This window comes from Elephas maximus, chromosome 4 (genome assembly GCF_024166365.1).
Source record: "Elephas maximus indicus isolate mEleMax1 chromosome 4, mEleMax1 primary haplotype, whole genome shotgun sequence".
NCBI classification, from domain to species: Eukaryota; Metazoa; Chordata; class Mammalia; order Proboscidea; family Elephantidae; genus Elephas; species Elephas maximus.
This window is the reverse complement of record NC_064822.1, coordinates 20,306,493-20,323,205: the sequence shown is the minus strand read 5'-3', so window position 1 is coordinate 20,323,205 and position 16,713 is coordinate 20,306,493. Positions and strand designations below refer to the sequence as shown.

At 40.2% G+C, this 16,713-nt stretch overlaps 1 protein-coding gene across 3 annotated transcripts in view; it reads right to left on the bottom strand.

Moving 5' to 3' along the window:
- Window positions 1–16,713, bottom strand: part of DIP2C (disco interacting protein 2 homolog C) — a 655,995-nt gene that overhangs the window by 185,232 nt on the left and 454,050 nt on the right. For all 3 annotated transcript variants that reach the window (XM_049881664.1, XM_049881665.1, XM_049881666.1), the window contains 7 exons: window positions 10,194–10,317; window positions 9,702–9,811; window positions 9,399–9,501; window positions 7,442–7,506; window positions 2,806–2,899; window positions 2,527–2,646; window positions 535–649 (listed from right to left, as the gene is read on the bottom strand). In XM_049881664.1, coding sequence (XP_049737621.1) covers window positions 535–649; window positions 2,527–2,646; window positions 2,806–2,899; window positions 7,442–7,506; window positions 9,399–9,501; window positions 9,702–9,811; window positions 10,194–10,317 — 731 coding nt within the window. The remainder of the gene's footprint in view (window positions 1–534; window positions 650–2,526; window positions 2,647–2,805; window positions 2,900–7,441; window positions 7,507–9,398; window positions 9,502–9,701; window positions 9,812–10,193; window positions 10,318–16,713) is intronic.

Here is a 16,713-nt window from a genome sequence, read left to right as displayed (position 1 = left end):
GAGGGGGAAAATCTGCTCATCACAGACCACAGATCCCTTTGATGTGCTGGCAAGCTACTCAAAAGCTCAGGAAAATCAGGGTCTTTGAAAGTGCAATACGTGCAGTGTTCCAGAGGGCAGGAAATGAGGATGGTGTGAAAACGGCATGTTGGAGAGCGTGTGCTTTCCTACGCGGCTAACTTTAGCCAGCAGTTATCTATATTCCACCCTCAATGAAACCTGAGGCTGACACAAGCCAGTGAAAACCCAAGTCCTCTGCAAACAGGCAAGATAGCACTTACTGTCCACCATACGTCCAGACAGGTTTTCACTTACTCCAGAATCACAGTGAAACTGTAGAGGTTGAAAAGTGTTTTCTAACTAATGTATCTAAACATCTAGGATATAAAGAAAAAATGCTCATCTTGAAAAGGTTATTGATCTCGTTTTTATCCTCATATAAGCACTGACTATGATAAGATCTCCAGGTCTCCCTTTGCTCCTTAATTACGACTGCTTTGTAGGCTGCCCATTTTAATTAATGCAACCCAGTACCTTCGGATAGCCACGGTGAGAGCCTCTGGGGAGCTGGCACAAGGACAGATGACCTCCTGACGCAGGCCTTTACTTTGGAAGACATTGAGAAATGCATCACAAGAAGAAATAGACCCTGGAGTGAAAAAGCCAAAGACAGGGAAAATAGTCAGACAGGCGAAGCAATACAAAGTATTCAAAAATACTCAATAAAATATTTTTAAACACAGAATTAAGGCATACCGGGGTATCTTAGTTACCTAGTGCTGCTATAACAGAAATACCACAAGTGGATGGCTTTGAAAAACAGAAATTTATTCCTCACAGTTTAGGAGGTTAGAAGTCCAATTCTGGGTACCAGCTCTAGGAGAGGGCTTTCTCTCTGTCAGTTCTTCCTCCGGTCCAGGAGCTTCTTAACACAGGGACCCTGGGTCCAAAGAACTCGCTCTGCTCCTAGCACTACTTTCTTGGTGGTATGAGGTCCCCCTGTCTCTCTGCTGCCTTCCCTCTTTTGTATCTCGAAAGAGATTGACTCAAGATACAACCCAGTTTTGTAGCCTGAGTCCTGCTTCATTAACATAACTGCCTCTAATCCTGCCTCATTAATATCATAGGGGTAGGATTTACAACACATAGGATAATCACATCAGAGGGCAAAATGGTGGACCACCACACTGTACGGGGAATCATGACCTAATCAAATCGACACACATTTTGGGGGGACACAATTCAATCTATAACACGGGGGTTCTTGTTAGTTGCTGCCAGGCAACTTTAGTTAAATATAATTTATCATTTATGCTACACTGAAAAACACTTCATTTAAAATAATTTATCACTTAAGTTACAATGAAAGATGACAGTATTCTCAAACTTGCAGCAAAAAGGATAGAACACTCAAGAATTTTTTAAAAATACAACTTTTATACCCAAAATATTTATGTGGACTGATAAACTTAACATTAATAACTTTCTCTCAGACTTGTTATCATTTTCAGTATGCACATTCCATGAAACGGGCAAATCTAAAGTAGATGACGAAAACTACCCTCTATGTTAACCTGAATGAGGAGATCCAATTACTACACTTCCAAATGCAAGTATTCTTTCTTTATGCAAAGCATGGGATTCTGCAGAGTTACAATTTTGTGTTAAAATAACTCATGATTTATGGAATTATTTTATAAATCGAAGAATCATTTTAAAAAGGAATGCTAATTTATCTGTTGGCAAGTCCGCTTTTGTGTATCAGGCTTTCCTTAAGAATTATATGCTGCTTTTTTTTTTTCATCTACAAACGCATGTACTGCACAATCTGCAACGTGGTCGGAAACAAAACTTTCATGTTCAGTTTAAAACAAACACCTCGCTTTAGGCTTTACTTTCTTCATTCTTTGTGAGAAGAGAGGCTCACAAAACAAGTTAGGTGGGTTTGTGTTCAATTTACTGAAATATTTCTCAAGGTGCATTAATAATATTTGGTGGAACTATAATTTATTTTATGTGGGTACTCTGTTGTAAGATTTGATAACCAAATTTCATTAAAAATGACAAATTAATTTCTTGATCAAGTAAACTGTAAAGAATATAAAATAGTAACAGTTAACCTCTTTTGAGCACTTCATTCATGCCAAGGAACTAATATAGGGATTCCTTTATTTAATTCTAACGAAACCTTAGATTTAGGTATCATTACACAGCTCAGGAATCAGAGGATTAAAGTTAGCAACTTTCTCTATAGCATCAGGGAGTAGAAGAGCCAGAACTTGACCCCAGGGGTGCGTGTCTCCCAACTCCATGCTCTTAACTACTGCGTTCTTCACCATGCACCTAAAGGCTATATAATACTGTTTGATCATTAAGGCCCTACCTCTTAACTAAGATAAAGACTAAAAAAGTAAAAATCAAAGCACGAAGAATGAAAGATAACCCGGAAAATGAGGACCTCTACTGCCCACCTGCCTGCCTGCCTGCCTGTCCACCTTTTAAGCTAACAATATAAACATCACTTACAGGGATTCGCGCCGTCAGCCACTATTAACATTCGGAGAGAGGAGAGGTTGATGTCTCTTTGATCTCTGTGTGCTACTAGTGCCCAGTGCATGTCCCTTGATTTTACACAAGCCACTTTTGCTAAAAAGAAAAGCAGAAAGTAGTAAGTGCATACGTGCCCCCATCAGATACTAAGTGAATGGTAAATAATCTTAGGTGATGTTCACTGCACATAAATCTACGCGTCACCAAAACAACTGTCAGAAGACCCTGCGGACCACCTGAGTGTGTCAGCCTTACCTTTGTACTGGCAGACCTTCTGTATCCAGGACAGAGGGTTCACCTTCATTAAAGAGTACGGGATGCTGATTACATGCATCATGTTCATGACACTCTGAAATCAGAATAAAATGAACACACAGATGTAAACACATTGCCTACAATATACTAATACAGCAGGAAAAGGCTATCTCCTCCACCGTGTGCAAAACACACAGCCAAGGCCCAACAGGCAGAAGAAAATGGACACGCGAGGTTTCCACTAGGTACTTCAGGTGAGAAACATGTTGCTGCTCTTAGTTGCCATCAAGTCAGTTCCTACTCACAGTGACCGTATGTATAGCAGAATGAAACGTTGCCCGTCCTGTGCCATCTTCATGATCGTTGGTATATTTGAGTCTATTGCTGTGGCTACTGCGCCAATCCATCTTGTTGATGGTTTCCTTTGTTCTCCCTGACCCTCTACTTTACCAAACATGTCCTTTTCTCGCGATTGTTTTTTTCTGATGACATGTCCAAAGTAAGTGAGGCAAGGTCATGAGAAGGGGCTTATTAAACCACCAAGTATTTGGAGCGTGAGTGGACTACTGATACTTATGAGGTGCCATGCTATCAGAATACGAATCCTGGTACAATCCTTTAAAAGAATCTTAAAGTGAAAATGACTTCTAAAGGTTATCTAGTCTTCTCTGCTTTTGCCTTTCCTAAACTGTTCCTGATGGAATTCAAGTATTTAAGTCCGGGTCCTCTTTTAAAATAAAATCTTTAGCTGAATGACCATGAATGATTTTTTCAACAGCCTTTCACATTCTTGAAGTGTAACTGGGTCTAGCATATTATGCTAAAATTTCACTTCATAAAGTAAACTTCCTGAATTAAATGCTACACTACGATGTGAAGGAGTAGTGGAAAGTTTGTCTCAGTCACTCTCAGTCTTCCAGCGAGATTTGCTTACGTAGATCAGGCCTCGAAAGTCTTCTTTTCCGTAAAAGTGACAAGCAAATATTTAGATGGTTACAACCTACCTGCTGTAGTTGGGACTTATACAACTACTAAGTCATCAGAGGACACACTGTACAAGTGGAGCTGAATGAAGCTATAGGGACTGTAACAAAATCTTTCTATCTGGCTTTTAGCACGTGGTATTCTCATATGCAGTAAGGGTGGAGGTAGAGTGAGAGGACACAGGACCCGTATGTAGAGCCAATGATTCAATTCAAGAAGCTCTAAATCAAAATGAAAAGGTCTACCTTTCTAGGAGGAAGGTCAGCCAGCTGACCAGAATGCACCTCTATCTTCCCTGGTGAACACCTCCACTCACCCCTGGCTTCCTCCCCATTCTCTGCTGGGGGAAGACAAGAGCATCCTTCAGACTGATGCCATAAGAGACTGGGAACTGCTATCTAATCAAAGGTTTTCCTTGCTCTAGAAAATGCAGGAGTCCTTGAGTGCTCCCAACAATTAACACGCCCAGCTGCTAACTTAAAAGTTGGAGGTTCTAGTCTACCCAGAGGCACCTTGGAAGAAAGGCCTGGTGACTCGCTTCTGAAAACTCAGCCACTGAAAGCCCTATGGAGCACACACTTCTACTCTGACACACATGAGGCTGCCATGAGTCAGAGCTGATTCAATGGCAACTGGTCTAGAAGGTGGCACAAGAGACTCACGAACTACTAATGGCTACAGGTAGTAACTCACAGGGACACAAACAAACAAGGTGACAACATGAACACGAAAGTAACTTAAGCAGAGGAGATGATATTACAAACAACTTGACAGCCGGATTGTCATGGATAATTCTATAACCAAAAACCTGGTCATCTTTAAAAACCATGATAACTCTGACAGTAACGATAGCAATTTTCTGTTACTAAGGATGTGATAATTGAAACAAATAAACACGTAGGTGTAATGGGTGCTTATTAAACATTAGGCCACATAATTCTCACAGCAATCATGCTGGATAAAAAAATAGGTATTACTAATCTCATCTAGAGATAGGAAAACTGAGTTTCAGAGATATGAAGGTTATTTTGATTCATTAATTCATCAGCCAACAAATGTTTCTTGAGCACAGGCACTGCGTGACTTACCTAAAGTCAAAAAATTATAAATGGGAGGGCTGGAATTCAAGGCTAGTTTCTAATAATGGAAACCTTCTAACAGAAAGCTGCTATTATTGTTACTATTAGAGTTGCTACCACTACTAAATGGTGGCATGGCGGCAGAGTGTTCTTTCCACTGCACCACCACACTACCCATGTGTGGGCATTTGTAAATACACATCTATGTCTTTCTTAACAGCTAATAACACTGAATTAAAGAAATGAACTATGGCACAGTGGCTAAGAGCTCCGCTGCTAACCAAAAGGCTGGCAGTTGGAATCTACCAGCCATTCCTTGAAAACTCCATAGAGCAGTTCTACTTTGTCATATAGGGTCACTATGAATCGAAATCAACTCAGCGGCAATGGGTTTGGTTTTGTTTTTTGGTATTAACGGAAAGAAGTGGGCTGGTGCTGGTTTTAGAAGCTCAAACATTAGGCATATGCCGCACTTGCAGCCTCTTACTCATTTTAATTCTGCCTCGCCAAGAAACAACAAAATCCAACTTTCTATATTTATGTTCTTATCGTTCACGTAAAACATTACTAGAATCTTCTACTTCAGAAAACATAAAAAGTTTCAGCATACAACTATTAAAAAGAAAAACAGCAAGTGAAAATTACCACATATAAAACAGACATAAGGAGATTCAGAGCAGTTATGCTACACACACCTTTTAAAATGCTGAGCCTACCTTAAAGAAACAAAGGGGATAGTTCTCCATTAAAATGGCCTACAGCCTGGTACTGTCATCACTTACCAAGCGGAATTAACATGACACACATTCTTTACAATGCACGTTGAATTTTCATCCTGAAGGGAATATTTGTTATTTCTCTCCTATAGTATGGGAGAACTGCAGATTCTCTAAATACTCATAAACTCTGACTCATAGGAAGGAATAACAAGAACACTTTAGCTAAATCCGATGAGTGGGACAGTGAACAAAACATAAACAAAATGTAGATGACATTACTGTGAAATTTTAAATGCCCAAAGTGGGGGAAGAAAGATACTGAACTCTCTATTAGCCTTAAAAAGGCTACCCTAAGGAAACCCTGGTGGGCTGCTAACCAAACGGACCGCAGTTTGAATCCGCCAGGCACTCCTTAGAAACTCTATGGGGCGGTTCTACTCTGTCCTATAGGGTCGCTATGAGTCGGACTTGACATGATGGCACTGGGTTTAAGGAGCCCTAGTGGTGCAAAGGGTTTAGCACTCAGCTGTTAAGGTTGGCAGTGTGAATCCCAGTGGGACAGAGGGAAAAGGACCTGGTGATCTGCTTTCATAAAGACTACAGCCAAGAAAACTGGATGGGGCAGTTCTACTCTGTCACATGGGGTCACTATGAGTCAAAAACGACTTGATGGCACCTAACACAACGGCAATAATAACAATGCTGCTGTAACCTCAGTGCATGAGTTTAAGGACTCAAACAAGTAGCTGCTGAAACTAGACAGGTTGCAACTGGAAGCTACATTATCTGAGCCTTCTAAACAATGATGATTTTTGAGTGTGTGAGGGTTGTATCCTTTCACCATGCTTATTCGATCTGTATGCTGGGCAAACAATCCGAGAAAATGGACTATATGAAAAAGAACAGAGTATCAGGATTGGAGGAAGACTCATTAACAACCTTTGTTATGCAGATGACACAACCTTCCTTGCTGAAAGTGAAGAGGACTTAAAGCACTTACTGATGAAGATCAAAGACCACAGGCTTCAGTATGGATTACATACACTTTAACATAAAGAAAACAAAAATCCTCAAAACTGGACCAAAAAGCAAGGTAATGATAAACGGAGAAAAGACTTAAGTTGTCAAGAATCTCATTTTACTTGGATCCACAATTAATGCCCATGGAAGCAGCAACCAAGAAATCAAACAACTCATTTCATTGGGCAAATCTGCTGCAAAAGATCCCTTTAAAGTGTTGAAAAGCAAAGAAGTTTTGCATTTTGAGGACTAAGGTGCACCTGACCTCACCCATGGTATTTTCAATAGCATCATATGCACACAAAAGCTGGACAATGAATAATGAAGACCGATGAAGAATTGCTGCCTTTGAATTATGGTGTCAGCGAAGAATATTGAATACACCATGAACTGCCGGAAAAACGAACTTGGACAAAGTACAGCCAGAATGCTCATTAGGAGCAAGGATGACAAAACTTCATCTCACATACTTTGGACATGTTATCAGGAGGGATCAGTCTCTGGAGAAGGAATTATGCTTGGTAAAATAGAGGGTTAAGGAAAAAGAGGAAGACCCTCAATGAGATAGATTGACACAGTGACTGCAATGATGGGCTCAAACACAGCAACAATTGTGAGGATAGTGTGGAACTGGGCAGTGTTTCGTTCTGTTGTGCATGGGGTCGCTATGAGTAGAATCGACTCGACAGCATCTAACAACAAAAACAGCCACGTGGCAGGAAAGGAATTACCCACGCTGCATACAAATCATAATTCTATTATAATACTGAACACATTCATATGTAAATATTACACAGTTGGGGAAGGGGAGAGGAGGGAAGAAGTCATACTTACTGTAAGAATTCCATGCCAGAGGCCAACATCCTTCTTGAAATCTAATACATTGACAATTGTTTCAGCTGTGCAGTAAAAATACAGAAAAGATGTTTACTAATTAAAGTCAGCACAGACCAAAGTGCAAACAAAATCCGATATAACATCAGGGGCAGTAAAAGAGCTTAGAAAGACATCATTTCCCCGCATCTTTGTGGAAACTCTGCAGCCTCCAATCAGATCCATTTCACAATGCTGGCTAGCCTTCTAAAAGTTGTTTCCTTACCAATGTTCTGTCATTTAAGGAAAAGGCAAAAGCTGTCCACACCACATCACTTAAAAAAAGACTATTCCTTTCCCTCTTGTATACTTATCTTCTGACCTCACTCCCACTTTTTTTCATTTCCTTCATGTGTCTCCCAGGAAGGGGAAACAGCTTTAATCTAACATGCCCTGTATCTGAGGGGGATATAAATGCTCAGCAGATGCACTGGCCCACACTGTATTACAAGTGTTCAAAGCTGGTGCTGGGATAGTAAAGGAAGCATAGGGAACATGGAAAGATGTGGCTGGAAGAAGATCCAAGAATTGTAGAGGAAAAAGAGAAAGAAAAAAAACCTCTAAAAAGGGGAAGAGAAAGAAAAACAGTGTTTTCACCTGGGTGTATTGGCTCCAAGCTGAAAATATACAGTTGAAAACAATTCCTATTACAGAATGTGGAAGAAAGCCAGAGATCCAGCCAGGAATAATGCAAAACTTTCTTATGAAGCCTTGTCAACCAGGTCTTGCACTTCAGTCATTGCCCTCACGCTGTGATGCTACCTGACCCTGGGCTCCCTTGGCATCTGTCAACGCCACACCTTTTATTCTTACTTGTTCTTTCTGGCATGGCTTGTCAAAGGCTTAGTAGCCTGACCCTTACTTCCCCTTCAAAAGTGAAAACATGAAGATGGACATGCAGAGGGACTTTAAAAATAAATATTCTCAAAGGAAACAACCTATATTCTACTTTGTGTAAGTATTTTTTAAGTAGAGAAACAAGGAGTGAATATATATATTCCCCCCTCAACCCCCATAAGTGACAGTCCTAGACCTTCAAGAAATCATAGCAAGGAACACAGGTTGTTAGGTTGTAAGAAATGTTTGCATGAAAAATGCAAACACACTGACAAATAAGATGAGGATGGTGGCTAGAAGGTCGGGTCTGGTAAGCTAGTCCAGGGACCAGATATTACTGAATATTTCCACAAGACAAATGTGTTATTTTAAGAAGAGAGATGACCAGAAGCATGGGGGAAGAAAGAAAATGAACAAGAAGTAGAAAGAAAAAAAGCCAAAGCACCTCATTCTAAAGTGGAATGGCAGAGAGTCACCAACAGCATGTGCAGTACCAGAAAGTGAGGCCAGTGCAGAGGGTCCCATGTTTACAACACAGGAACTGGGTCACAGAAACCTCAAACCAGAAGGTACTTAGGAGTTATGTGGTCTGACCCTTCCTGTAATGTACCCAATGCATGCTATGAGCACAGTTATTTCCTGGCCACTCTCTGTCTCCGTCCATAACCATCCTATGCAGGGGAAAGAAAATATATGGGTGAAAATCAGTTGTTCTCAGCAGTGGTAGCCTACCACCCAGGACCTCATGACACCATCCACAGGGGATCCAATTCAATTGCTATGGAGCGGGTGGAAGTGAGGCATTTTTTTTAAAGCTCCTTGGCTATAAATCTGTTTAATGTATAGCCAGGGTTGAGCACCCGGGGTATTAACTAACAAAAAAAGTCAACAATTTCACATTTCATTGAATTAGGCACAAGCTTAATACTATTTTCACTGTCACTACCAGAAATAACATGCTTTCTTCACTGAGACATCCCCAGCCAACACAACATTTCCCAGAACCACCATCACAAGGAGTCACGGTCTCACAGAAAACATAGCTCAGCACTGCTGCAGGGAAGAGGAGATCTGTCCATACCTTCTGTGTAGCCACATGCTTGTGTAAGGGCTTGGCAGTGAGTTAGCAGCGCAATTCTTGTCACAGTCACCCCAAGTACACTTCCATCCTTACACGTTTTATACTAAAATGAGACAGAAAACGTATGGGAAAGTGGCATTGAGAGGCAATAAAGTAATTAGTACACATCTATCAGTGTGTCTTACTCATTTAAGATGCTCTGAGTTCCTTCATTACGGAGTTCGTGTAACCACCACAAATGCAGGTTACTCAATTCCCAAACTACACACTCAGGTCCAATGGGAGTAGATCATGCAGACTTACCTCAATATAAGCAGTGTCGTTATTTGCATCCTTAATGTGAGGAAACCAATCTCGAGGAGGTTTAGAGAGATGTTTAGACTCTGTTACAAACCATAATAGCTTTGGCCAACCTGGAAGATAAATGACAAATTACTTTTAAATAAGCACTCAGAAAGTACATACGCAAACACTTTTTTAAAGCCTTGAAAAAAAGTTATTTCCATTTACGTGCCATACTTTTGAACAACACTTCAAGCTAGATTGAATCTTTGGTATTTCCATATTTCATCAAATCTAAGACAACATCAACAAAAAGAACACTGTAAACCACCATCAATTACGTTATGTCACCCACAGATTGTAAGACCTGTCCCCATTTCAGAAATGTTAAATGTGAAAAAATGTGTGCCTTGGAATTGATGCAATATAGTATACTTTTCCGGTAATAAAGAGCCAGTCTCTTTATAAAAAACTTAGGAGAAGTAGCAACTTCTCAAGAGCTCTTTGGCTTACCTTTAAACTGTGGTATCTCTCCTGTTGGGCTTTTTGGTAGTCCTTTATGGCAAGCATCACTAGTCAAGGCTACTGTAACTCCACAGCTACCAAGCAAGAAACCTATCTGTTGGCTTCCGGCATCCTGAGAGAAGGCAACAAAGAGAAGATAGTAAGGAATCCAGGATTAGGGCTCCATACCAGGCAAAAAAAAAAAAAAACTACCTAGCCCTTACGTATTGGGAAAGTGAACTCCGCTCTCTAAGCCCTTTTCCTCCTGAACAACTATATCTCAGGACAGGGACTATGAAGTCTGCAAAACTACGAACACATTCTAGCCTTGCTACTTGCTAGCTATGTGACCTTGAACAGATTGGTTATCTTGCTTGGCCTTACTTTCCTCATGTGTAAAATGGGAGTAAAAACAATAGCTATCCCATAGGATTGTCGTGAGTGACAAATTAGAACCAAAAACCACTGCCATCAAGTGGATTCCGACTCAAAGCAACCCTATAGGAGAGTAAAACTGCCCCATAGAGTTTCCAAGGAGTGTCTGGTGGATTTGAACTGCCGACCTCTTGGTTAGCAGCCGTAGCACTTAACCACTCAGCCACCAGGGTTTCCACAAATTAGAACAGTATATGTAAATGACTGGCATTTAGCTAAGTCTAATGGCTGCTATCATATTTTCTTCCAGTTCCGTAAGACGATGATTGTGGAGGAGACGAGCCCAAGATGGCGGACTAGGCAGATACTTCTGGTGGTCCGTCTTACAACAAAGACCCAAAAAAACAAGTGAATCGATTGTATATGACAATCTAGGAGCCCTGAACGTCAAAGGCAAAGTTGAGGAATTGGACTGAGTGGAAGGGGGAGGGGGAGACGGTTCAGATGCAGCGAGGACTTTCCAGTTTTGACCTGGTGGCAACTGGAACCCCGCAGGCCAGATGCGCTGGTGTAAGCACAGTGAGGCACGCAGTGGTGTTTGGGACATGTCTTCCATATCAGAAGAGACCAAGCAGCAGAGTGTTCACTCACGCCTCCAAAATCAGTGAAAACTGTGCTCTCCGTAAAACATAAGTACTTGCGTTTAATCTACCGTGTGGATCAAAAAGCACCCCTTTGGAAAAAACCCTCTTCCATTTAACTGGTCACTCCTTGCTCTATACCAGATCCAAGCCAGCATCAGTGATAGCTGCTCTCCCTGGGCTGGAAGTAGGACCTGTCGTGTGCCCTAAGCCATCCTCCCAGCCTTGGAGAAGGTACAAATTAACAAACAGGAAACGATCTGCTTACTCCCCTAACCCGGGAACCTAGGGCAGAAACAGCTCCTTTGCCTGGGCACAGGCGTAAGGGGTCAGCTGATTTTGAATGCCTTTCATCCCTGCTTAGACCCATGTGGGCCCATTTCAGCAGCATCAGCCCTCATTAGCACAGTATAACAGGGTATACACCTTAAGTCTAACCTCAACTGTTTCAGCTATATGATGGAGAGGCAGGTTTGTGATGTCTGATGCTGCTCTGCCTATTAAGCAGGGTCCTCGCCTACCCATATCAGGGGCCAGATGACTGGTAGCTTCACACATGCCACTTAGCCACCTTCGACAGGGATCCGAGGATAAGTGGTGCCTCCCAGTCCTTACAGACAACAGCCTTGGATGCCCACAGTTCGGCTGCAAAACCCACCTGCGTAGGTGTCCTAGGGAACAGGGATACACTTTCCTCACAGACATTCAGGGATGGTTGTCAGTCCCCTGCCTTGATCAGTGCATGACACCCCACTGTAGCCAGACACCTCTGCCTACACCAATCACCCCTGCTCATCTGAGACTGTAGGTGAGAGACTGCACTACACACTTGGTGACTGACTACCTAGACATCTCAGTTGAATCCATACAGGAAAAGTAAACAGACTCCTACCTGGTAACAGCTCTAACCACCTGGTGACAAGACATTAGAGCTTCAAAGGTGCCAACAATCAAACTAGCTCACTCAAGTAACCTATTTTGGCATAACAAAACAAAACAAGAAGCTAGGACACAGTAAGCAAACATGAAATAAATAAATAAATATAATAACTTATTGATGGCTTAGAGACAACAGTCAATACCAAATTACATCAAGAGGCAGACCATGATGGCATCAGCAAGCTCCCAAAACAGAGAATCAAGACATCTTCTGGATGGGGAGAACTTCCCAGAACTACCAGAGGTAGAATACAAAACATTAATACACAGACCTCTTCAAGACATCAGGAAGAAGATCAGGCAATACACAGGACAAGCCAAGGAATACACAAACATAGCATTAGAGGAACTTAAGAAGATAGAGAAGCACATAAGGACTAATTTAATAGGCTGCAAGAATCCATGGAGAGACGGCAAACAGGAATTCAGAAGATTAACAACAAAATTTCAGAATTAGACAACTCAATATAAAGTCATAGGAGCAGAATTGAGGAAGTGGAAGTCAGAATTAGGGAGGCTGAAGATAAAGCACTTGACACCAACGTATTTGAGGAAAAATCAGATAAAAGAATTAAAAAAAAATGAAGACACCCTAATAATTATGTGGAACTCTATCAAAAGGAATAACCTATGAGTGCTTGGAGTACCAGAAAAGGTGGGGTAACAGAAAATACAAGGGAATTGTTGAAGGCCTGTTGGCAGAAAACTTCCCTGATATCGTGAAAGATGAGAAGATATCTATCCAAGATGTTCACTGCACCCAAAACAAGGTAGATCCCAAAAGAAAGTCACCAAGACAAAATCAAACTTGCCAAAACCAAAGAAAAAGAGAGAATTTTAAGAGCAGCTAGGGATAAATGAAAAGTCACCTACAAAGGAGAGTCAGTAAGACTAAGCTTGGACTACTCAGCAGAAACCATGCAGGCAAGAAGGCAATGGGATGACATACATAAAGCCTTGAAGGAAAACAATTGCCAGCCTGGATTTACATACCAGCAAAACTGTCTCTCAAATATGAAGGTGAAATTAGGACATTTCCAGATAAACAAAAGTTTAGGGGGTTGCAAAAACCAAACCAAAATAACAAGAAATACTAAAGGGAGCCCCCCGGTTAGAAAACCAGTAACATCAGATAACAACTCAATACTAGCACACAGAATAGAGCAACCAGATATCAAACGAAATAAGGAAATCACAAAAATAAATCAAGCTAAAATGCTCAATACAGGGAAACAGAGATGTCATTATGTAAAAGAGGACAACGCTAAATCAAAAAAGAGGGACTAAAAAATAATGCAATCATAGATCTTCCATATGGAGAGTAGGTCGAGGCAATATAAAGAAACAGAAGTTTGATTTAAACTTAGAAAAACAGGGGTAAATATTAAAGTAAGAACAAAGGAAACTAACAACATTACACACCAAAATAAAAAAACAGAAAAACATAAAGACTCATCAAATACAAAAGCAACAACAATGAAAAACAGGAAAAGACAATGTATAAAGAAAAACTACTCAGCACAGAAAATTAAGTGGAATAAAGACACTGTCAACAACACATCCCAAAAAAAAAAAAAAAAAGACATCAAAATGACAGCACTAAATTCATACCTATCAATAATTATGCTGAATGTAAACGGACTAAACACACCAATAAAGAGACGGTGAGTGGCAGAATGGATTAAAAAACCATGATCCATCTATACACTGCCTATAAGAGACAAACCTTAGACCTGAAGACACTAACTAAAACTCAAAGGATGGAAAAAAATACATCAAGAAAACAACCATCAAAATAAGAGAAGTGACAATATTAATTTCTGATAAAAGAGACTTTAAAGTAAAATCCACCACAAAGGGTAAGGAAGGACATTATATAATGATTAAGGGTCAATATACCAGGATGAAATAACCATAATAAATATTTATGCACCCCAAGACCGGGCTCCAAAATACATAAAACAATCTCTAACAGCACTGAAAAGAGAGATAGACAGCTCCCCAACAGTAGCAGGAGACTTCAACACACCACTTTCAGCAAAGGACAGAACATCCAGAAAGAAGCTCAATAAAGACACGGAAAATCTAAAGGCTACAATCAGCCAACCTGACCTCACAGACACATACAGAACACTCCACCCAACAGCAGCCAAGTATACCTTCTTTTCCAATGCTCATAAAACGTTCTCCAGAATAGACCACATATTAGGCCATAAAGCAAGTCTTAAGAGATCAAAAACACCAAAATATTACCAAACATCTTTTCTGACCATAAAGCAATAAAAGTAGAAATTAGTAACAGAAAAAGCAAGGAACAACAACAACAAAAAAATCAAACACACAGAAACTGAAGAATGCCTTGCTCAACAACTACGAATTATAGAAGAAATTAAGGACAGAATAAAGAAATTCATACAATCAAATGAAAATGAAAACACCTAAACCCTTTGGGACACTGCAAAAGCAGTGCTCAGAGGTCAATTTATAGCAATAAATACACACATCAAAAAGAAAAAAGGGCCAAAATCAAAAAATTATCCCTACAACTCGAACAAACAGAAAGAGAGCAGCAAAAGAAGCCCTCAGGCACAAAAAGAAAGCAAATAATAAAAATTAGAGCAAAATTAAATGAAATAGAGAACAGAAAAACAACTGAAAGAGTTAACAAGACTGAAAGCTGGTTCTTTGAAAAGATCAACAAACGCAATAAACCGTTGGCCAAACTGACAAAAAAAAAAAAAAAAAGGACAGGAAGCAAATAAACCAAGTGAGAAATGAGATGGGCAATATTACAACAGACCCAACTGAAATCAAAAGAATCATAACAGAACACTGTGAAAAACTGTAATCTAACAAATTTGAAAACCTAGAGGAAATGGACAAATTTCTAGAAACACACTACCTATCTAAACTAACACAAACAGAATAAACCCGACAAAAGAAGAGACTGAAAAGGTAATTTAAAAACTCCCAACAACAACAACAAAAAACCCTGGCCCTGATGGCTTCACAAGAGAATTCTACCAAACTTTCAGAGAAGAGTTAACACCACTACTGGTAAAGGTATTTCAGAGCATAGAAAAGGATGGAATACTCCCAAATTCATTCTATGAAGTCAGCATAACCCTGATACCAAAACCAGGTAGACACTACCAAAAAAAGACACTACTGCAAGAAACCAAGAGACCTACAGAAGTGGAAAAACATACCCTGCTTATGAACACTGTGAAAATGTCTATTCTACCCAAAGTAATGTATAGATACAATGCTATCCTGATCCAAATTCCAATGGCATTTTCTAATGGGATGGAGAAACAAATCACAGGCTTCATATGGAAAGGGAAGAGGCCCCAGATAAGTAGAGCATTACTGAAAAAAGAGGACTCATACTAACTGATTTTAGAACATATTATATGGCTACAGTATTCAAAACAACCTGGTACTTGTACAAGAACAGATACACAGACCAATGGAACTGAGAATCCAGACATAAATTCATCCACCCATGAGCAGCTGATATTTACAAAGGCCCAAAGTCCATTAAATGGGGAGAAGACAGTTTCTTTAACAAATGGTGCTGGCATTAACTGGATATGCATCTGGAAAAAAAAGTGGAACAAGACCCAAACCTCACACCCTGCACAAAAACTAACCCAAAATGGATCAAAGACCTAAATATAAAATCTAAAACGATAAAGATCATGGGAGAAAAAAAAGGGACAACACTAGAAGCCCTAATACATGGCATAAACAGTATATGAAACACTACTAACAGTATACAAACACCAGAAGAGGAAGCAGATAACTGGGAACTCCTAAAAATCAAACACTTATGCTCATCCAAAGACTTCACCAAAAAAGACAAACTACAGACTGGAAAAAATTTTTGGCTACTACAAATCCGATCAGCATCTTATCTCTAAAATCTACAAGATACTGCAAAACCGCAGCAACAAAAAGACAAATAACCCAATTAAAAAGTGGGCAAAGGATATGAACAGGCACTTCATCAAAGAAGACATTCAGGGAGCTAACATATACATGAGGAACTGCTCACAATCTTAAGCCATTACAGAAATGCAAATCAAAACTACAATGAGATACCACCTCACCCCAACAAGGCTGGCATTAATCCAAAAAACACAAAATAATCAATGTTGGACAGGTTGTAGAGGGACTGAAACTCGTATACACTGCTGGTGGGAATGTAAAATGGTACATCCACTTTGGAGACTCATCTGGTGCTTCCTTAAAAAGCTAGAAATAGGACTACCATAGGATCCAGCAGTTCCACACCTCGGAACATGTCCTAGAGAAATAAGAGCCCTCACACGAATAGATACATGCACACACCCATGTTCGTTGCAGCACTGTTTACAATAGCAAAGGATGGAAAAAACCTAGGTGCCCATCAGCAGATGAATAGATAAATAAATTATGGTGTATTCACACAATGGAATACTACGCAACAATAAAGAACAAGAATTAATCCATGAAACATCTCATAACATGGAGGAATCTGGAAGGCATTATGCTTACCGAAATTAGTCAGTCACAAAAGGACAATTATTGTA